General features: G+C 44.5%; 1 protein-coding gene across 3 annotated transcripts; it reads right to left on the reverse strand.

Moving 5' to 3' along the window:
- Positions 1–1770: 1770 nt before the first annotated feature.
- lrfn5b (leucine rich repeat and fibronectin type III domain containing 5b) lies at positions 1771–18129 on the reverse strand. Of its 3 annotated transcripts, none has more exons than XM_035995719.1 (8): positions 17833–18129; positions 17600–17698; positions 14766–16661; positions 8583–9499; positions 7587–7761; positions 5159–5492; positions 3610–3910; positions 1771–3482 (listed from the first exon to the last, which is right to left on the reverse strand). In XM_035995719.1, exons 4-8 carry the CDS (start codon positions 9471–9473, stop codon positions 2787–2789), a joined length of 2397 nt encoding a protein of 798 aa, XP_035851612.1. In that variant the 5' UTR covers positions 9474–9499; positions 14766–16661; positions 17600–17698; positions 17833–18129; the 3' UTR covers positions 1771–2786. The 3 variants fall into 3 exon arrangements, with proteins under 3 accessions (XP_035851612.1, XP_035851613.1, XP_031166355.1); XM_035995720.1 differs by having other exon boundaries at positions 17446–17698; XM_031310495.2 differs by lacking the exon at positions 17600–17698.
- Positions 18130–18142: the final 13 nt, after the last annotated feature.

Consider the following 18142-nt stretch of genomic DNA (forward strand, 5'->3'; position numbering starts at 1 on the left):
TTCCCCACATCATGATTGGCATTAAAAGTAGGCAATAGTGCCATGGGAGACCATATTGGTTTAAGCGCTCCGTAAAGAGACTCGTCCTGTCAGAACCAAGTGAAAGTCACACAAAGGAATGAAAAGCCCATTAGCAATGACAGCATAAAATGGATTTAATCAGCGGAACATTGAGGCTACTATTAAGCTGGGTGTTAATCAAAATGCTTCTGACGATCACTCTGACCCACCCCGTTGGCATTGGAGCAGCATATCAAATCAGCCCAGCCTGATGAGGGACCGGCCAGTCTGTTTGTAGAAGGCAGGTCAGACTCCGAGAGATTGGCAGGTTCAGCTCTCCAGTGGGCCAGTGGGTGGGGGGGCGAGGGTTGTTCAGGATCATGGCAGAGGAGTGAGTCAGCATGATGCAAGACAGTAGACTAAAGAGGAGGGGTCAGATGGTGGTGAGGGGAGGAGGGAGACTAGACAAAGGCCAGAAAACACATGATAGGGGTTTGGAAAGCGGGTCAGGCTCGTGCAGTGTTGTGAAGGAGAGCTTGCGGTTCTGCTCTGGCCACAGGGCTCACTCCACTCTGCTCGCTGCCAGACCTCCAGCCGAGGTCTATCACCCACACTCACCCCACCGCTGCCCCCTGCTCCTCCTCCCCTCTCACCCCCTTTGTGAAGGTGCACTGAATACCGAAGAGCCAGAGGCTGCATGGCTGGCTTACAAAGGATGCTCTTTTCTCCATCTCCTGCACTCCTCGTTCTGTTTCACTCGCCATTCTCTCTTACTCTGCAGCTCCCTCCTGTGCCCTCTCTTCTCTCTTTCTCCATCTCTGAGCTGTCTCGCTTTCTTCTCTGCACCTCTCGCTCCCTCTCTATTTCTTCGTCCTCACCACTGCCGCTCTGCCTCCCACCCTCTTTGCCGTATTTGTTTCACAAAACCTTCCATCTAACTCCTCTCTGCTTCGCCTCCTCTCCTCCCCTCGCTCTCTGTCTCACTGTCTCTCTCTGCCCAGAAATGCATCTATTATTAACATACACCTCTGGCTGTCGCCAAAGACTGAACCAAGGTTCAGGCCAAGCTCCTCAGCATTTCAATCACCCATAATGAGCGAGAAATAATGAATAAAAGCACATGAATCCTGTCCGTTTGAGTCACAGCAATTAATGTATGTTTTACATACAGTATGTGCAGATGATATTTGCAGGTGCTGTATCCTTTGAGACACATGCATAAAGGGGCATACCCGTGCATGTATATAAAAATCAATCAGGCAGCATCCGACCACCAAAATACACAGTGAATCAGAGCTCGTATTCCTGCAGATAATGTGTATCATGTCAGTCCTGCTGCCATGGAGACATTACTGTAACTGTAGGAATAGTCATGCACGGGTTCCCACTGCGGAGGTTGTGTTTAACCTCTCCTGCAGCAGGTTTCTGCAGTGGCTGCCGTCCGAGGGCACAGGAACGGCGCTGTCAGACGAGCGCGGATATGCGCAGGCGAGAGGCGTCCCTGGTGACTAGCGTGGCCTCTTTTCATCATCTTTTTCCCTCCTCTCTTTGAACAAACACAAGGGCTCAGGGATCTGTCAGAGGTCCACCACTCGCAGAGAGAGGGGAATTATGTTGTTGCAAGACTACTGAAACCCCAAATTCATTAGCACTTTGGCTGGCAGAGCTTGCCGAACAAGGGGATGCATCTATTGCTTTGTTCTGCTGCTCTCTAATTGTGAAGTGGGAGAAGTTGGGAGAATTCACAAGGCAAGCTGAAAATGAGATAAGTCTGAGTTTGTCCCTTTTATCACTGGTTTATTTATACTGGTAAACATCAAACAGAAACAACAGCAAAATCAAGAGCTGACGTCCTCCCATACTTGTGATTATCATTTCTCTTACATCGACAAGTAAATTTACAACGGTTGTCATCGGCGTGACATGATAATGTCAGTAAAAAATATGGAAATGAACCATTCCTCTGGATCCCGTCTACGCATAATATCAGATTACTTCCTGCACCTGTCATGCTGTTGGTGTTGGTTCAATTGTTGCTCAAATCAGTCACGACAGGAATCCTATCAGAGTTGAGTCTTTATGTAATTATGTGATAAAAATGTATCGATTCAAACCGGAGGGCAGTATTAGGCTGAGTCGATTTGTGCCACAAAAATACTGCATTGTGCTGTGTCTGGGGGTGTCGCGATGAAAAGATGGAGCGCTGTCTGTTCTGTTACATTCTGTTCCAACACCTCTGGGATGTAAAGCACATTCGTAATCTCAAGCCAAGGTAATTAAGACATGTCACCGTCTGTCTGTAGCTGGAGACAAGAATCATGTTGAAAGTCTACAGAGATTGTATCACTTTAAGTTACAGGCAATGAGACTGTGGGTATAATAAGCCATACCTCTGCATGTCTCTTTCTTTGTTATTATACAGTATGTCCAGGTTACTGCATTCAATACCACATGAACACTTATGGCTGTATTTAGATATACAGCATCTCACACAACTAAACATTTTTGTACATGAAGATGTTTTATACATTGTTGTGCCTTTTGTCAAAGTTTGATCAAATGTCGTTATAAAGACAACTTTGAAAGGTTATAAGGTACAAAACAAATGTGAAAAGTTTCCCGTAACCCTGTATGCCTGCCTGGCCCCCATATATATGAGAGAAGCTTACAGGTCCCTCAATAGAGCACACAAAAGCTCAAAACAAGGCATAAAATCCCTGTCTGCTCCACAACGGGCTACAAATCCAATCCAAGAAAACAAGAGAACGCGGGTCATAAACCCCAAATCATAAAGTGCTCTCCAGAAGCCACTCAGACCTGGAGAGCTTGTCCCTGGCCCGGTGCATGTTTGTTGTGCTCTCCAGCTGCGGCAGCTCTCCGCTCATCGACAGGCTCCGCTTGGAGCGCAGACTGGCCCCAGGTTTGGGGTAGGCCACGTAGCAGCGTTCCATATATGAGTCTGCGTTAAGGGAGTGCCTGCGGTTCACTCTCACTCCCCCTGCGGGCACAGTCATGTAATGTCGAGCGGCCTGTTGGGGGCGCTGAACCCTGGGAACAGCAGTCCATTTGGTGGGCTGGCCGGGCACAGCCAGAGCGACGGCGGTGGTCATTTTAACCTCTGACGAGTTATTCCGGTTCATGTTATCGAGCTCGACATCCACCTGAGCTTCAGCTCGGCGAGCCTCTAAGGGTTTTGACGGAGCACTGAAACGTTTGGGCCTCGGAGCGCCCGGGGAGGCCGGGTGCCAGCTGTGGCTGGCTGCAGAGGTAGAGACAGTGCAGTCAGGGACGGAGGGTTTGGTGGTGGCTACGGCGACTGGTGGTCGCTGCTTGGCTGGCTCCGTGGGCGGCAGGGCAATTCTGAGGCACTCCTTATCATTCTTCTCTGGACGCAGGACCTGCTTAGAGAGGGACTTGGGAATCCCACAGCCCTGTAGCTGTCCATCACTGCTCAGCGACCGAATATCCCCCATCTCTAGAGCCTGACATGACAGGATAGAAGTATGGGAAGAGAAAGAAGAATGAAAGTGATTCTATTAGACTCCCTCGACTCAATATCAACAGAAATAATGAACAGAAAAAGAACCGAGGGAATCATGCCAAACTGACCTTATCTGCATCTCCTTGGTTACACACCCGGTAGCGCACAATGAGGAAGATGATAAAAGCGAGCACTGAGGCCACAATAATCCCTCCAATGATAACCACAATGGTGCCGCCAAGAAACTGGGACTGCATGAAATGGCATCTCAGGTACTGCGGCTCTGTGGTGAAGTGGATGCATCCTATCACCCTGGTGGCGGTCAGCGAGGTCACCTGGTCATCGTAGATGGCCAGCACACACAAGTCATAGTGCGTACCAGCCGCCAGGTTGTTTACCAGGATGCTCTTACTAGTCGGAGGTATCATTCTATGGAGAGAAAAAAAAGCTGTGTGAGTTCTGACATAGATTAGGGAGGGTTAAATGAAAGGAGACAGAAACAAATCAGATTATCCAGCTTATTGTTTTGTAGGGATAAAATGAAATGACAATCATTTATCTCTCAGGGGCTATTTACGATCTGTCGAGGCATAATCTTTTGTGACTTTTGCTTTTTTTTTTTCTCCAGCATCTTTAGTGATAAAAGGCTGCTTTCAGTCGCTGGGGACGCAGGATGCCTCCTTTTGTTCACAACATCAGGATTACAGAGCCAATTCTCTAATGTCTCCTGCTTTCCGTAACCACTGCCAAACGCCATATATGTGCCATTGACTTCGAAGTTTCTTTGGAGAAAAAAAAAGGGGGTCTGTGCGATGATCCCGCCATATCCCAGTGATTAGCACTAAATATGGAGAGAAAGAGGGCAGAGATGAAAGAATGTTGTGTATAATGCCAGTTTCTCAGATGGGCATGTGTGAAGCCTCTGATGCTTTTTATAAAACACTACTCTTTCATCTTCCTATTAGTCCACAGCTTAATGCTGACTTTCTCTTTTGATTTTGTTGATAAAGCATTATCAAGGTTTTGCACATAGTAAATGATACACTCTGGCGAGGGAGAGATTATAAATCGAAGAATAAGGAGTCAGATACAGTGCGTTAATGTGTCTTCCTCGTAGGATTAAATAGACACCACAAATAATCATGTCGACAGCCAAGTCAAGTTCTTAATGACTAAAAACCCAAAGGGATTTAAGCAATCAAAGCGGACTTTAAAGGTAAAACAAGGGTCAGGAGATTTTTAATAATATGATTTCAATCAGCTTAAGTTTATTGGAAAGGGTTAGGGTTCAGATTTAAGGTTTGTTTACTAGATTAAATTTCATTATTTGGCCAGTATTTTAAGAAAACCATGGGTTACACTTTACTTGGAGGTATCTACATAAGAGTGACATGACACTGTCATGAGCGTGTCATAGACATCACAAACAAGTCATAAACGTTTATGACATAACGCTTCTTTTAGTAAGTGTCATTCCATTTTTGTCATGACAAGTTATGTTTAGGTTTAGGGTTAGAGTTAGGGTTAGGGTTCATGTGTCATGACTATGTCATGACAGTGTCATGTGTTCATGACAGTGTCATGTCACTCTTATGTAGATACCTTCAAGTAAAGTGTTACCAAAACTTGTGATTTTATGGTCTGTATTAACCCAGCAGGCCAGGTGTTTTTGTTTACCTGTAAACCAGTGAATCGTCATAGGTGCCATTATATTGGATCTGAAACATGCGTATTCCAGGAATACTCGTCTGGAAGTTAAACTTGACCAGGGCCGAGGTGGACGTGGCCTCAGCAATCACTACTTTCTTCTCCTGGCTCGTCTTGGCGTTCCCCAGAGGCAACCCTCCCACCTCTGCCCCAGTCTTGGTCACTGTGGCGATATCTGATGATCCGGGGTCGGGCTCCTGCTCTGCGACTGTGTTGTTGGTGATATGAGGGAGTTTAGTGATGACCAGATCCACCGTCTGCTGGGCCTCACCTGCCGGGTTGGAGGCCACGCAGGTGAAGGAACCTGGAACACAAACTAAATCGATTATGGTCCTTCGTGATATTTATTGTGATATACGGATATATGTTGCTGGCCACACATGCATTCAAGTTGCAATACAAGAATATCTATTCATATTTAAAGAAATGGTTTGACATTTTTGGAAACTTTCCGGAGTCCCAATAGTCCTGAGTTGAATGATAATGTAACTAATGATTTTATGTAGGTCCCTGTTGATTCTCACAAAAATGTGAAGGATTACTTCAGGACATCACACTTACTTCATCAGTGAGCATATTTGTTTCACTTTTTCTTTTGCTAACGTCTGAGTGTAATGTGAAAAACTACAACCTGTGTGTTTTTTTAATAAATATTGTTATGATAATAGTCTAAAATGATGAGTAAATGCACAGTTTCTAGTCACATAAGATTCAATTATTATATACAATCATTGGGGGAGAGCCCCAAACCCCACAGCCACACGACCTCCACACCCCCAGCACAACACCAAAGCCCTCCAGAAACCTAGGGAAACCCTGACCTTTATTCCAGTTTACATTCAATGTGTTAGGATCATGGTCCTTGGAACTGGATGGGAACTGACAAAAAAGGAAACACTTTAAATGTATTATTGCAGCGCCAAAAGGTGCAGAGAAAATGTTTGGGTGCACTGGAATTAAAAAGTTAGGCACACCAGTGCAACCAATGTAAAACGTTAGTCTGCCTTGCCCTCACAGCGTGGTTGTCCAACTCCTCCCCACTTCTCCCCTGGCCTGGCCTTTCTCCGTTGCCATGTCTGTGCCTTTGTCTCCTGTGACAGGGGCCAGGGGAGGGCCAAGAGCTGAAAAATATTGGACAATGGACTAAATGCTGGCCCCTTTACTTTGAAATGCATTAAATTACCCTTTTGCGCAGTAGGGGTGTATATATAGGGGTATATATAAATGTGTTGGGTGCCTTTATATAAGATCAGGATATTCCAGAAGTTGCTGTTTTGGTGGTTATGTAGTAGGAAATGTTGTGTTCATTGTGCTGTGGGAAATGTTGCCCCGTCTGGCCGTACTGAGTCTTGTGGGAATGTATAATGGGTCCTATTTTAATGGATGTTTTAACCTTGAACTTTGTGGGCCTAAGCTCTGTGACTGGGCAGTTAGGAAACAGGGATGTTTCTAGTTGAAGGGAGGGAAGTGTGTGATAGATTTTATGTTAGCCTCTGTTGATTGTATCGCACAAGGTTGCCGTAGGATAAAGGGGTGGGACGAAGAGTTCCGGGGAGGGGTTGTGTCTGGATGGTAACCCTACAGTTGCAAAAACTCTCGCACGTCACTGCCTTGAGGTCAATGCCTATCCTCAACCATCTCGCGAGAGTTTCGCAAATTTAGGGTTACTATTTAGACACGACCCCGGGGAGGAAGAGAGAGAGAGAGAGAGAGAGAGAGAGAGGAGTGATAAATAAAGCATTTTCTTATTAAACCCATGACCTATGATTAGGCGGTTACAATAAGATCGATACCATTTTCATATCTATAAATATAATGCTAAGTGTAAAAACAACAAATGGTGGTATTACTGGAGTTTTCTCATCACCATGAGGTCGTTTTTACACTTACATTTTGTACAGATAAAACAAACATGATATGGTTTAGTGAGTTTAAGAGGTGCTGGAAGGTGGAATGTGTTGTGTTTGGTTTGGATGGAGTCAGGCTAGCTATTCGCCCCCGTTTACAGTCCGCTAAGCCAAGCTAACTGGCTGCTGGCTGTAGTGTAGCTTCATATTTGATGGACCGACATGAGAGTGGTATCAATCTTCTTGTCTAACTCTCAGCAAGAAAGCACATAAGTTGGCATTTTTGATGATTTAACCACTAAAACATAAATGTGTGAAAAAGTATATTTTTGAAAATAGATGTATATGACTTAGCCAACAAAGTGAAGAAGAAATGGATCATTCCAATGTGACTTTAATCAGTGTGCGAGCCAACACTCCTTCACACTCTAAACTTTATAGTCTGATGTAGACAAATACTTCAGTCCTTCTTCAGTCTTCTGCATATACCAGCAAACAACTAATTTCATTCAGTCAACAACACAAGCACAGCTCCCGGGGTGTAAACAGACCAGAGTCCTTGACAGTGCTGATGAGGATGTCCAGCGTGCCGTCTGTGTGGACCGCGGCCCTGGAGGAATTGGACATAAGGCGTCCGTCAGGGGCGATCCAGTGGATAATAGGGTCGGGGTCACCCCTGGCCTTACAGCGCAGAGTCACACTCTGACCCTCCAAAGCTCGCAGCTCCTGAGGCAGAGGGAGGAAAGGCGCTTAGTGAGAGGACTTCATATTCATATGTTAAATACAGAGATTAGATAATGCACTAAATCCAAAAATTGAAAAACACTTATTACACTTATTATTAACAGTTATACTTTGTGCTGTAAGTTTGGCTTGGATATTATCATAATGAATGCCCTTATTGATCATGTTGTGTTTTAAAAAGCTTCCTATTCCCTGCAAATATAATCAATAATTGATCAATCTAGATATGGAATTTGCATGCTTATGAAGGCAAGATAATCAATGTGACAGTACATTGCAGTGTATATGATGGAGTCCAAGTAAAACATAATTTTCTTCTGCAATTATGCAAATGAAGTCTGCAGAATGTAAATGAGATGATATAGCTGTAGTTGTTTGGCAAGGATTTGATCAGATACCGTTGTTTGGATGCATGAATCAAGGGCTAAATCACTGTAAGCTTTCCCTGTGTAAAAGGGCTTGACTGCGGATCCATCATAAACCTGCAAATAGCTTTATTAAAACGGTAACTGAAAATCCTGCTAAAGAACTTCTCTAAAAACTCTCCACAGGCCACAGTTTGATTACATTTTTAAAGTAGGTTCAATGTATTTTACAATATTTAGTAAGCTGGGAGGCCCAGATGAGACCCACAAGTCTTGTTAGACTCTTCTGGCTCGCAAAGCTAATATTTGGTGTGACGGCCAAAGAAAGCACAACATGTCACCTAGGATTAACTAAGGCAGAATCCATTGTCTGCTCAGAGAGTGTAACTGTAGCGAGTGTTGTGTCGTACAGTGCACAGCTCAATTTGGAGGTTATACCTGAGAGTGCCTGGTGATGAGAGGAGGCTCACACAGGAACTCTTCCTCTGAAACAGTCCAGAAATAGCGTCCGGCGAGGTGTTGCGGTGAGGCACAGGTTTCCAGATCATCCTCCCTCCGCAACCTCCGCAGCCAGAGCAGCTCACAGTTACACCTAAGCGGGTTCCCTCCGAAGCTCAACGCGAACGACATAGGCCCCATTATCCCAGAGGTGGCCAGGACCCCTGCTCTTTGGAAAATAGGGTCAGGAGGAAGCTTCTGGAGCTTGTTGGAAGTTACGTCCAGCCTCTTGAGCTTCTGCAGCCCAGAGAATGTGCCCTCTGGGATGTAGCTGAGCATGTTGTGGTCCAAATTGAGAGTGTGGAGACTGGGCATCCTTTGTATGGCCACCCATGGCGCACTTTCCAAGTTGTTGTAGGATAAATCCAGCTCTTCCAGTGCTGTCAGGTCATTAAAGGCCCCAATCTGGATGTGGGTGAGCTGGTTGTTGTTGAGGATGAGGTGGTGCAGCTTGGACATGCCGCTGAAGGTGTCGTTGAGGATGCGGGACAGCCGGTTGCTATCAAGGTGAAGGGCTCGTAAGTTCTCCAGGTCTTTGAAAGCGTGAGGCGCGATGGAGCCGATAGTGTTCCGAGAGAGGGTCAGGTCCACCAGCCTGGTCATGTTGGCAAAGTCTTTGCGTTTGATGCTGGTTACAAAGTTATCCCCAAGACGCATCTCCACCGTGTGCCTGTCGATGTTCGGGGGCACAAAAAGAAGCCCCTTTTTGTCGCACAAAGTCGCCAGGTTGGGGTTAAGCACTTGGCAGACGCAGCGTTTGGGGCAGACCTGAACTTTGTGGGCCTTCACAGCCACACCGAGAACTATCAGGTAAACCAGGAGAGACTCCATTTGGCTTTTCAGTCAGGTTAACACACCTAAAAAAACATCAAAGCAAAAAGAGAGAAAGAGAAGGGCGTATTATTCATTGAGCAGTTAAAAAACACAAAGCATGAAATCTGTGATTATTTGTATCATCTTATCAAACTATAGTTGGGTAATCACACATCTACCAAGAGCTCTTCCCTTCTTTTAGAAAGGGAATTAGGGGATTCTGCTGTGAAAAGTTAGACCTTTTCTGCTAGATTTGAAACACCATCATTACCAGCTCACAGCTGAGATTTACAGAGAGTCCAAATTCTAAGCAGGATGCTAAGAGAGTCGATGCCCGAACAAACAATAAATGCTGTGCAATTAGACGTGAAAGTAATTAGTCACCTGCAGACTTCAGAGTGAAACATCCCCAGTAACCTTGTATGATTTTTGTGACAGCTCTCCTTTTTAGCCTCTGCTCCCCCCGATCATACTTTTTTGATATGATAATGCCAGTCCTTTTATGTTTGTGTACAGAAGGATGAAAGTAACAGGCAGCCCACAGCCTCATAAGAATTAGACTGATGTCTCCCAGGATCATATCGCCAAAAGGAAGGGATGATTGGCCCTAGCGCCTCAGCGAAGATTTGCTATGCCTTACTATTGATTTTCTCTCTGCTGCTACTCTTACTTATGACGCACATCTGAGATGGGGGATAAGGAGGGATCCATTTGATGAATCCCGGGGACCTTGTCAGGGATATAACATGTCATAAAACTAAGACAGTGGAGATCAGATCACAGCTCTGCAGGTGCACCACACGATGTACCAGAGCAAGAGTGACATTAGCTGTGATTATTTTTAGAACTGAAATTTAGTGTCATTTTGGTAGAACATGCAATATTCAGCCCGGTGGGTGTCCCATTACAGCACACGGAAAGGAACACCAATCTAATCAAACACAGGGAACAAGAGATCCAATCCCACAACTGTAGTAAAAATCCAAAGGCTAACCTTTAAATACAGAAGAGATTTATGATTATAGCTTTCTGTGGTCCACTGATAATGTCTCCATTGTCAACATCGGGTCTTGGAGAGTGTGCATAAAAATCTTGCCTCAGCAAAGAGCCTGCCAACTGAGTACCTTCATGCTTCAAAAGCCTTTGCTGCACCGGAACTGTGACACACAACTCACATTGTAATAACAACAATAATAAGTCGAGTATGAGGAAAATATCATAGAGTAAAGAAAACATTGTGACGTGCTTACCCTGTGGGGGCATGTTTTTAACTTGAGGAGGGGAGTGAGGGAAGCCCAGTGGCATCCACTGACAACAGTTGCATTTTGACACGTGGGTAAAATGTATCACGGCCTGACAAGGAAGGAAAGAGGTCGCCTTAAAATGGCTCAATATGGCAAAGGTAGGAATGATATCATTGGAGCGAGCATTCTGGGTGTAACATTTTCAAGAATACTGCTGATCGAGCAGCAATGAATCAGTGTCTTTCTCGACCCATTTTTACAGGGGACAACTTTACCAAGTCACACAAGAGCCCCATTTTGTGGATTGCAGTCTGAGGTGCAGTGGTGCAGAGATCTGAGCTGCTAAGAAATGGACTGTGGAGTCATTATTAAATGTTGTCAAGGCTCTCCTTAAAGATGGCAGATTACTTCAGTGACAAGCTGTGCTGCAAAGCTATGTGTAGTGGTACCTAAGTAGAAACTTTAATATCTACTCAATGTGTGTGTGTGTGTGTGTGTGTGTGTGTGTGTGTGTGTGTGTGTGTGTGTGTGTGTGTGTGTGTCAGAGGAGAGCATAAAAAGCTGAGGTGTACGCAAGTGTGTTGATGTTGGTGTGCCAAGCACCTTCTGCTCTGACTCTGAAAGGCACGGCTTCTGGATGTGCAATGAGGCGGAGAGGACCTGCTACTTCCAGACTCGAATGGCGCTGAAGAGTTGATATTGATTCACTCTGTGGAGATGGGGGCTTTTTTTGCCTCTGAAAACTCAGCCAAACGTGAAGAGAATGGTCGCAACGGTAATCCCTACAAAATTTGTTCTATGAGGACAAAAGGACAGGCCCCCCCCCCCCTCGCTGCTGAGACGGGGCAGGAAATGTCTGATGCCGTCTCCCTAATTTGCATTTAATTATGGTTGTTCTAAAGAGATTTGCATAACAGGTTGCACTCATCAGGTACATGAACAAATAAGTAGATAATCAATCAATGCATTCATCAATCACGCACTTCATCTCTAAATGTCACACCCCCCCAGAAAATCATTATCCTCCAGGTTGGGCTGTTCATTATAGTGAGACGACTTGGGAGGGCCACAAATAAACAGGAAAACAGATAATCTACTGATGCATTCACCATAATCTCCTTCATAGTCAATCAAGTGTACGTTTACTACCTCTGAGCAGGTCTTTTCACCCTCAGAGGGCAGAACAGACTGACAGCACACACCCACACACGCGCAGTGGGTGGATTTGTGCCTAATAGAGGTAGCTCGCTACACAACAACCCCCAGCAATGGAGACAGACATTCATGCACAGCAGCAGCAGCAGCACCAGCAGCAGTATACTCTAGGAGAGGATATCTATGGTCTCCCTGGGGCAGCATTTGCCAAGAAAAGCCTTATGCAGCATTCTGCATGCCAATCGTCCGGTGAGGTAATGGGGGATATGTTTTCAGATGGTCTAACTTATGCTGGAGCTCATGTGAGAAAAGCCCCTGCAATCCATGTCTGGGCAGGAAATCAGGGGAAAGCAGCCCTGCGAGGGGAAGTTAATGAGATGATGTCTGCTTGGTATGCCTTCACGCAGGTTGACACAATGGCACATGGCAGCGTTTCAACAGTGTCTCACCTGGGCTACTCTGAGTGGAGCTGCCGGACGTCTGCTACCGCCAGAAATAAGCTCTGTTGTGTCATAGGAGGTAAACTGATACTTCAACATGATGGGAAAATGGTATCGACAAAGCAGTGAAATAGGTCCTCAGCCTGCCTGCTTTATGAGACTAAATGAAGCTGCTGCTGCTGAAGAGGATCATATTCTGACTGAGCATGGTAGAAATTTTATTTTGTCGGGTAAATGCTCGTGTAGCCCGAGTCCAAACATCCTGACCAAACACTGATGCCGTTATGGATCGTAACTAAAAACACATCTGTGTTTGTGAATGAGGGTATGTGCTGTGACACCCTTTTCCTACAGAGCCTGCCAATGTTAGAATGCGATTGCTCTTGGGTGACAGCCTTGATGCCATGGCAACGCAGAAAACGTCAGTTTTGGGTGAGATGTAATCAGTGGCTCATTTTCAGATCACCTAATAATATTTAGAACAAAGAGCCCTCGACAATTGAGGCTCTGTTTGAAGGCCAGAGCGGACTCATTGTGCCATTTATGACCCTGTAGGGATGAAAGGAAAGGAGATTGTACACTCAGCTAATTCTGCATTGGCTTCAATGTTTGGAGAGTGACTGAATCATTTTCGATTCCCAGTCTGGCATGTAATAAAAACCTAAATGACTTGATGTAGCACTCTGATGTAGTAGAAATTATTTTTCAGTCAGACAAGCTTGTGTGTGTGTGTGTGTGTGTGTGTGTGTGTGTGTGTGTGCCAGGGGTATAGCATACTAAGCAGACCCCGCTGCATCAATAGAAGTGCTGTTCATCAGCATTTACAACTCCCCCCCTATGCAATTCCAAGTATTTTCCTTCACACACTATCACAGGACATTTAGTGGTACCTTGATATGCTGGATATCTCATGACTGGAGCAACAGTCCAACAGACAAACAAACAAATAGAAAACACTCTTCATTTTTCAGATGCCGTCTTGTATTCAAGCAGGAGACTAAACGGGCCAAATTGAAATGCTGATCACTGACTTTGGATCTCAATTCTTGCACCGTTGTGACGCGCCCTGATGTGAGGGGCTTATGACCTGGGATTTTCTTCCGGAAAGAGCCAACGCAGAATCCGTGAACACCACCTCTGAATATCAATATGGGCTTCTCAAGAGAATATTCTCCACTATGGGCTTGCACGTCTGTAGACTGTCAAATCTGCCAAGTTCAGTTTCAGGTGCAGGAAGTGTAAGAAAAAAACATTAGCTCTCTTTGTGAAAATAATGCGCTCTATTACATGGGCTCTCTTCATGTTGCAGTCTAAATGTGGGGACATAAGTACTGCCAAAATGAAATACATAATCACTGTATCTATTCACTCATTTTCTTCTCTTCCCTCAGGATCCTGTGTTTTCTACCTCACAGCAACAAAATGGTTAAATAATGTATAATCTTCCCTCTCCTTATTGTGTGTGTGTGTGTGTGTGTGTGTGTGTGTGTGTGTGTGTGTGTGTGTGTGTGTGTGTGTGTGCATGCAAGTTTGCGACTGTCAAATAATCTCAAGTTTTTTTTTAAATCTTAATGAAAGCACACAAACAAAAGCTTATTTGGTTGTGGGCAAAAATTTGGGTCAGTGAATGTAGAGCTGGTCTGTAGAACAGCCTCGGTGCTGAGGAACCACACATCACTTCTCTGCTATCAGTGAAGTAGCAGCACTATAAACTACATCGCTGAATGCATTAACATAGCAGTAAAAGCAAACAGAAGCAGCAAACTGAGGCGTGGGCCTGATTTTACTGGTGTGTAGCAGTTACAATGGAGCCTCCGGCAATCATGAATAATAAGATAGCCTATATGTAATAATTGACACCCTTTTCTAAAAATCACCATGATCATATTTACGTCTGTCTTCATCAGTCACTTGGAAACACACACTCATCCTATTATCAATTGTGTTACTTAGGCTAATTTAGACTTTAGCACACCTTATGACTGATGTGTAATTTGCATATCAGCAAGGGTTTAACCACAGCACAGAGCAGGCAGATCACAGGGATCCTCTGTGCTGATAAAATACACAACAAAACAAACACAAAACTGCACATTTGAAATCAATCTTATCCTGCACGTATCTGAGAGCGGGCTGAATAACGACCACATTAGGTCTGATTCTCAGTTGCACCTGTAGGGAGGGGGAAAAACAGCACAGAATGCAGCCAAGTGGATACTAAAAATAAAATTGATATCTGACGGCGTTCCTAGGCAGTTGAGGAGATGTTTTTGACCTTGCGGTACAGGTCCTGGGCTGGTGGGTTACACACTCAACCCCCTTATCACAAGGGAAAATCTAAACCCTTTTCAGATGGGTCCTGAGAGAAGTACTTCAAGTCAATATTGCGCCTCTTGCAAAGACAGTTCCCCCTAAAGAGTTCAGAGCCTACAATTCACACCAAATTGCAGCCTATAAATGATTGAATTTACCTTGTAGATGAAACATCAAGCCAAGTCAGAGGAGGGTGTGTTTGAGCATTTTTTCTCCCAGAAGGGCTGAGAGCATTCTGAGAGCGGCTTGTCTAAAATGGGACCGACAGTGCCTCTTGGAGATAATTCAGGTGTCCCGAAACACGCGTCTCAGCTCCTAGAACATGTGACGGCCTGCGAAACCAGCGATGCCCTTCAAGGAATCCATGACCAGCATACAAAGGACGACTCCTCTCCGATCCCCTCACATCGGAGATGTAGCCTATAACTCCGCTTCCCTCTTTCGTGAAAAAAAAAAAATACTGGAAAACGCAAGCCGAAGGGTCCCGTTGTGGCTGCGAGGCTGCAGCTGTGCGGGATCGCCTCTATACTGCGCATCCGCCTGTTTGCACCTCCAGAAGAGAAAACGCCTTTGAAGCGACAGGCTGCTTTATTATCTACAGCGCTGTGAGTGACTGCTGCTGTGCTGAATCCAGCCAGATGTTCGGATCGCTTTCACGGGCTTTTGCTGGACGACGCAGGGCTCAGTGCGACTTAATCCAGATTGACTGAAAGGTTGCTGCCATAATATGCGCCCCCCCCTCCCCTCTCCTGCCCCCGGACTACTGTCAACCACCGACCCGGCTCCATTTCTGACCAGAGGTGCTGTGCTCGGAATGGTAATCAGTGCGCTCCGAGTTGCACAGAGACCATTTGTGTGCATAGACAGATGCGGTGCCTCCCAGCCTATCTCACAGGCAGGCATCATCATTTATTCATGTAAATTGGACTCTACTGCACGAAACGCAGTAGGTCTATAATATTCTCTAAATTTGTTTTATGAATAAAATTTAAAAAAAGAACAGAACAGAAACGTTCGTCAGATTCAGACATACATGAGATGGAAAATGAGTCCGGGAATATCCAGTGACATAAACAAGACTGTAATTGAAAATGCATTCCTTTAGGTAAATCCTTTGGTGCACAGTGTAGGCTACATCTAGTCTGGGTAAAGCCAAATTTAGCAGCCCATAGCTGAATAGTCCTGCATGTATTACATACATTATTGGCAAGAAAGTGTTGAGATGGCTGAAACTGAAAGCCCTGGCTCCCCGTGGGTCTGCTTGGCCCTTGACCCATCACTATCTGATGCAATGATCCGTTGGCCTTTTGTGCAAGTTGGCAAAGTAGCCTATGCATAAGTCTATTACAGTAGCCTACAGCGACACAGGATACTTCTTGGACGTTCGCAGACTCAGTGTTTTTTTTTTTTAATCCCAAGAACAATGACCTATACTGCTCCATTGTGTAAAATATAGCTGTCTGTTGTCATCCACAGACTTATCCTGAGGATTTCTACTCAGATCAATAGCTGCATCCAGTTACAACACAACCACTGGAGATCAATACAAATAGCCTAAGTGGTTTAGGCATGGTTATCCAGAGCTGGAATGGCAAGAGCAATTTTAACTAAATATATGTATCACTGTATGTGTGTGCACAAAGTCGCTGATATTACGAAAAAAAAGTGTTGCGCTCATGTTGGCTATACTTGCACAAAAACCTAGTAGAATACAAAATACAAGCATTTTGCTGGTGGGAAGTGTTAATGTCAAGGCCTGCATGTGTGTGTCTGTGAGTGACTCATCGGAGTCATCATGAGCTGACAGTTTGTGATATGAAATGACACTGACAAGTCTTGGTTTTCGCTGCACTCCTTTACTGCTGTGATTCATGTCTCTCTGACTGATGCGTGTCATCCAGGAACTGCTGGTAGGTGAGGTTGTCCGCCCGTTCACCTGTCGTGCTCTTTTTTTCCAAGAACAAGCCCATGCTGTCCCGTGGAGGGTCAGCGATGCTGCGACTCCACAGGGTCTCTGTGATCCCCAGCAGCTCACGCACACCAGCACAGATGACCTGCAGGGTGCACAGCAGGGTTGAGTCCTTTGATAAAGTGTGTGTCTGCAGTATCTCACTTTTTATTAGACCCTCTGAGAGTGAGAGTGTCTAGTCTTTCAAGGAGATCTCACCAAGATTGTGGCATCATGGGAAGAAAGGTTACAAGGTTACACTCCCAAAAACAAATGCATCAAAGGTCTTACAATATAAATCTCGACTCAATAGAGCACAGACAATTCTTTACTGAGTCTATCTGTCGAGGTTTTTCATTATCAGTTTAAACTCACCAAGAGAGGCCACTTCTTTCTTCTTTTTTTTTTGGTTTGATGCTTCGACAGTAAAGCAGAGCTGAATACATAAAGGTGCTTTTTGCCAATTTAGTTCTGACTTCAGGGAGAGATAAGAAAAACAGTCGCTTTAACTGTAAACTGTGTGTGTGATTCAGTTGATCGAGGTGTCTGCTGGCAGTGATGCTTGGTTACAGCACACAACTTTAATTGGATGTCACGTTGTTCAAAGAAAGAACTTTAAAGTGCCAAATGGGATGTGCAACTGTGGCACAGACAGAGTTTCCAATGTTTCAGTCCACAAAATAAATATTTGAATACAACTGAGGAGGCAACTAACAATTCTTTCTACTTTTGGTTCATCTATTTTCTTAATTTTTTTATTATTATTATTCTATTACTTTACCTTTACTTTAATGATTCACTTATCACAATTTGAATCAATTAAGATGAACTCATCAAATTGTTTCAGCACCAGTTGACACGAGGTTATATACAGTACAGTAGTAGCCTACAGTGTCACCATTATCTCAGCCTGTTTAAACTGCCTTGGACATTGTGTGAGCCTCCAGCTTTGATAGGCTGTGTAACTTTAAACGTCTCCATATTCACATACATCTCTTCTGAAGGTTAGAATAAAAATCTCGAGTTTCTGCCTCTTCTGAATACCTTCATGTCTTTAAAATTTGTGATTCCAAGTCTTGGCATGTAGATACAATTTACATAAATGAGCTTTCTTCCAGTGATGCAGTTCTCCGTAAAACATGCCTGCGACAGAAATAAGGTTAACTTTAGATAAATATTTTGTTGGTATGACAGGCACACACTGTAACGGTTAATGTTATTATAATAATACACGTTAGTTAGTCTATATCTGTTTAGTCAGGTGTATGTTAACCTACTTTGTATTGTGGAAATCCTAAAGACTCAATCCATCTTGCAACATCATCACAACTCCACCGTAGGAACTCCATGTTGCCTCTAAGCATGTTTACATGGAAACTGTTACCTGCTGGTATTGATAAGTGTTTCCTTCACACATAAAAGCGACTTTGTCCAATCACAAATATATATTAAAAAGTTGTAAGGCAGCTAGGCAACATGTTTGACACCAAAGTTTCCGAAGAAGGTTTTTTAAATGCTCAATCAAGTAACAGAGACTACTCCAGTCTGTGTTTATAGAAACAGCCAATCATCTTCTTGTAATTTAGG

The sequence above is a fragment of the Sander lucioperca genome, chromosome 19, assembly GCF_008315115.2.
Source record: "Sander lucioperca isolate FBNREF2018 chromosome 19, SLUC_FBN_1.2, whole genome shotgun sequence".
NCBI classification, from domain to species: domain Eukaryota; kingdom Metazoa; phylum Chordata; class Actinopteri; order Perciformes; family Percidae; genus Sander; species Sander lucioperca.

Bases quoted from the DNA above. Each gene is read 5' to 3' on its own strand.
- lrfn5b (XM_031310495.2), bottom strand. From the start codon at position 9,473: ATGGAGTCTCTCCTGGTTTACCTGATAGTTCTCGGTGTGGCTGTGAAG. The intron at 5,493-7,586 runs GTCTGTTTACAC...TTTGTGTTCCAG, and splicing joins CAGCACTGTCAAGGACTCTG to GTTCCTTCACCTGCGTGGCC. The intron at 3,483-3,609 runs GTCAGTTTGGCA...CTGTCATGTCAG, and splicing joins ACCAAGGAGATGCAGATAAG to GCTCTAGAGATGGGGGATAT.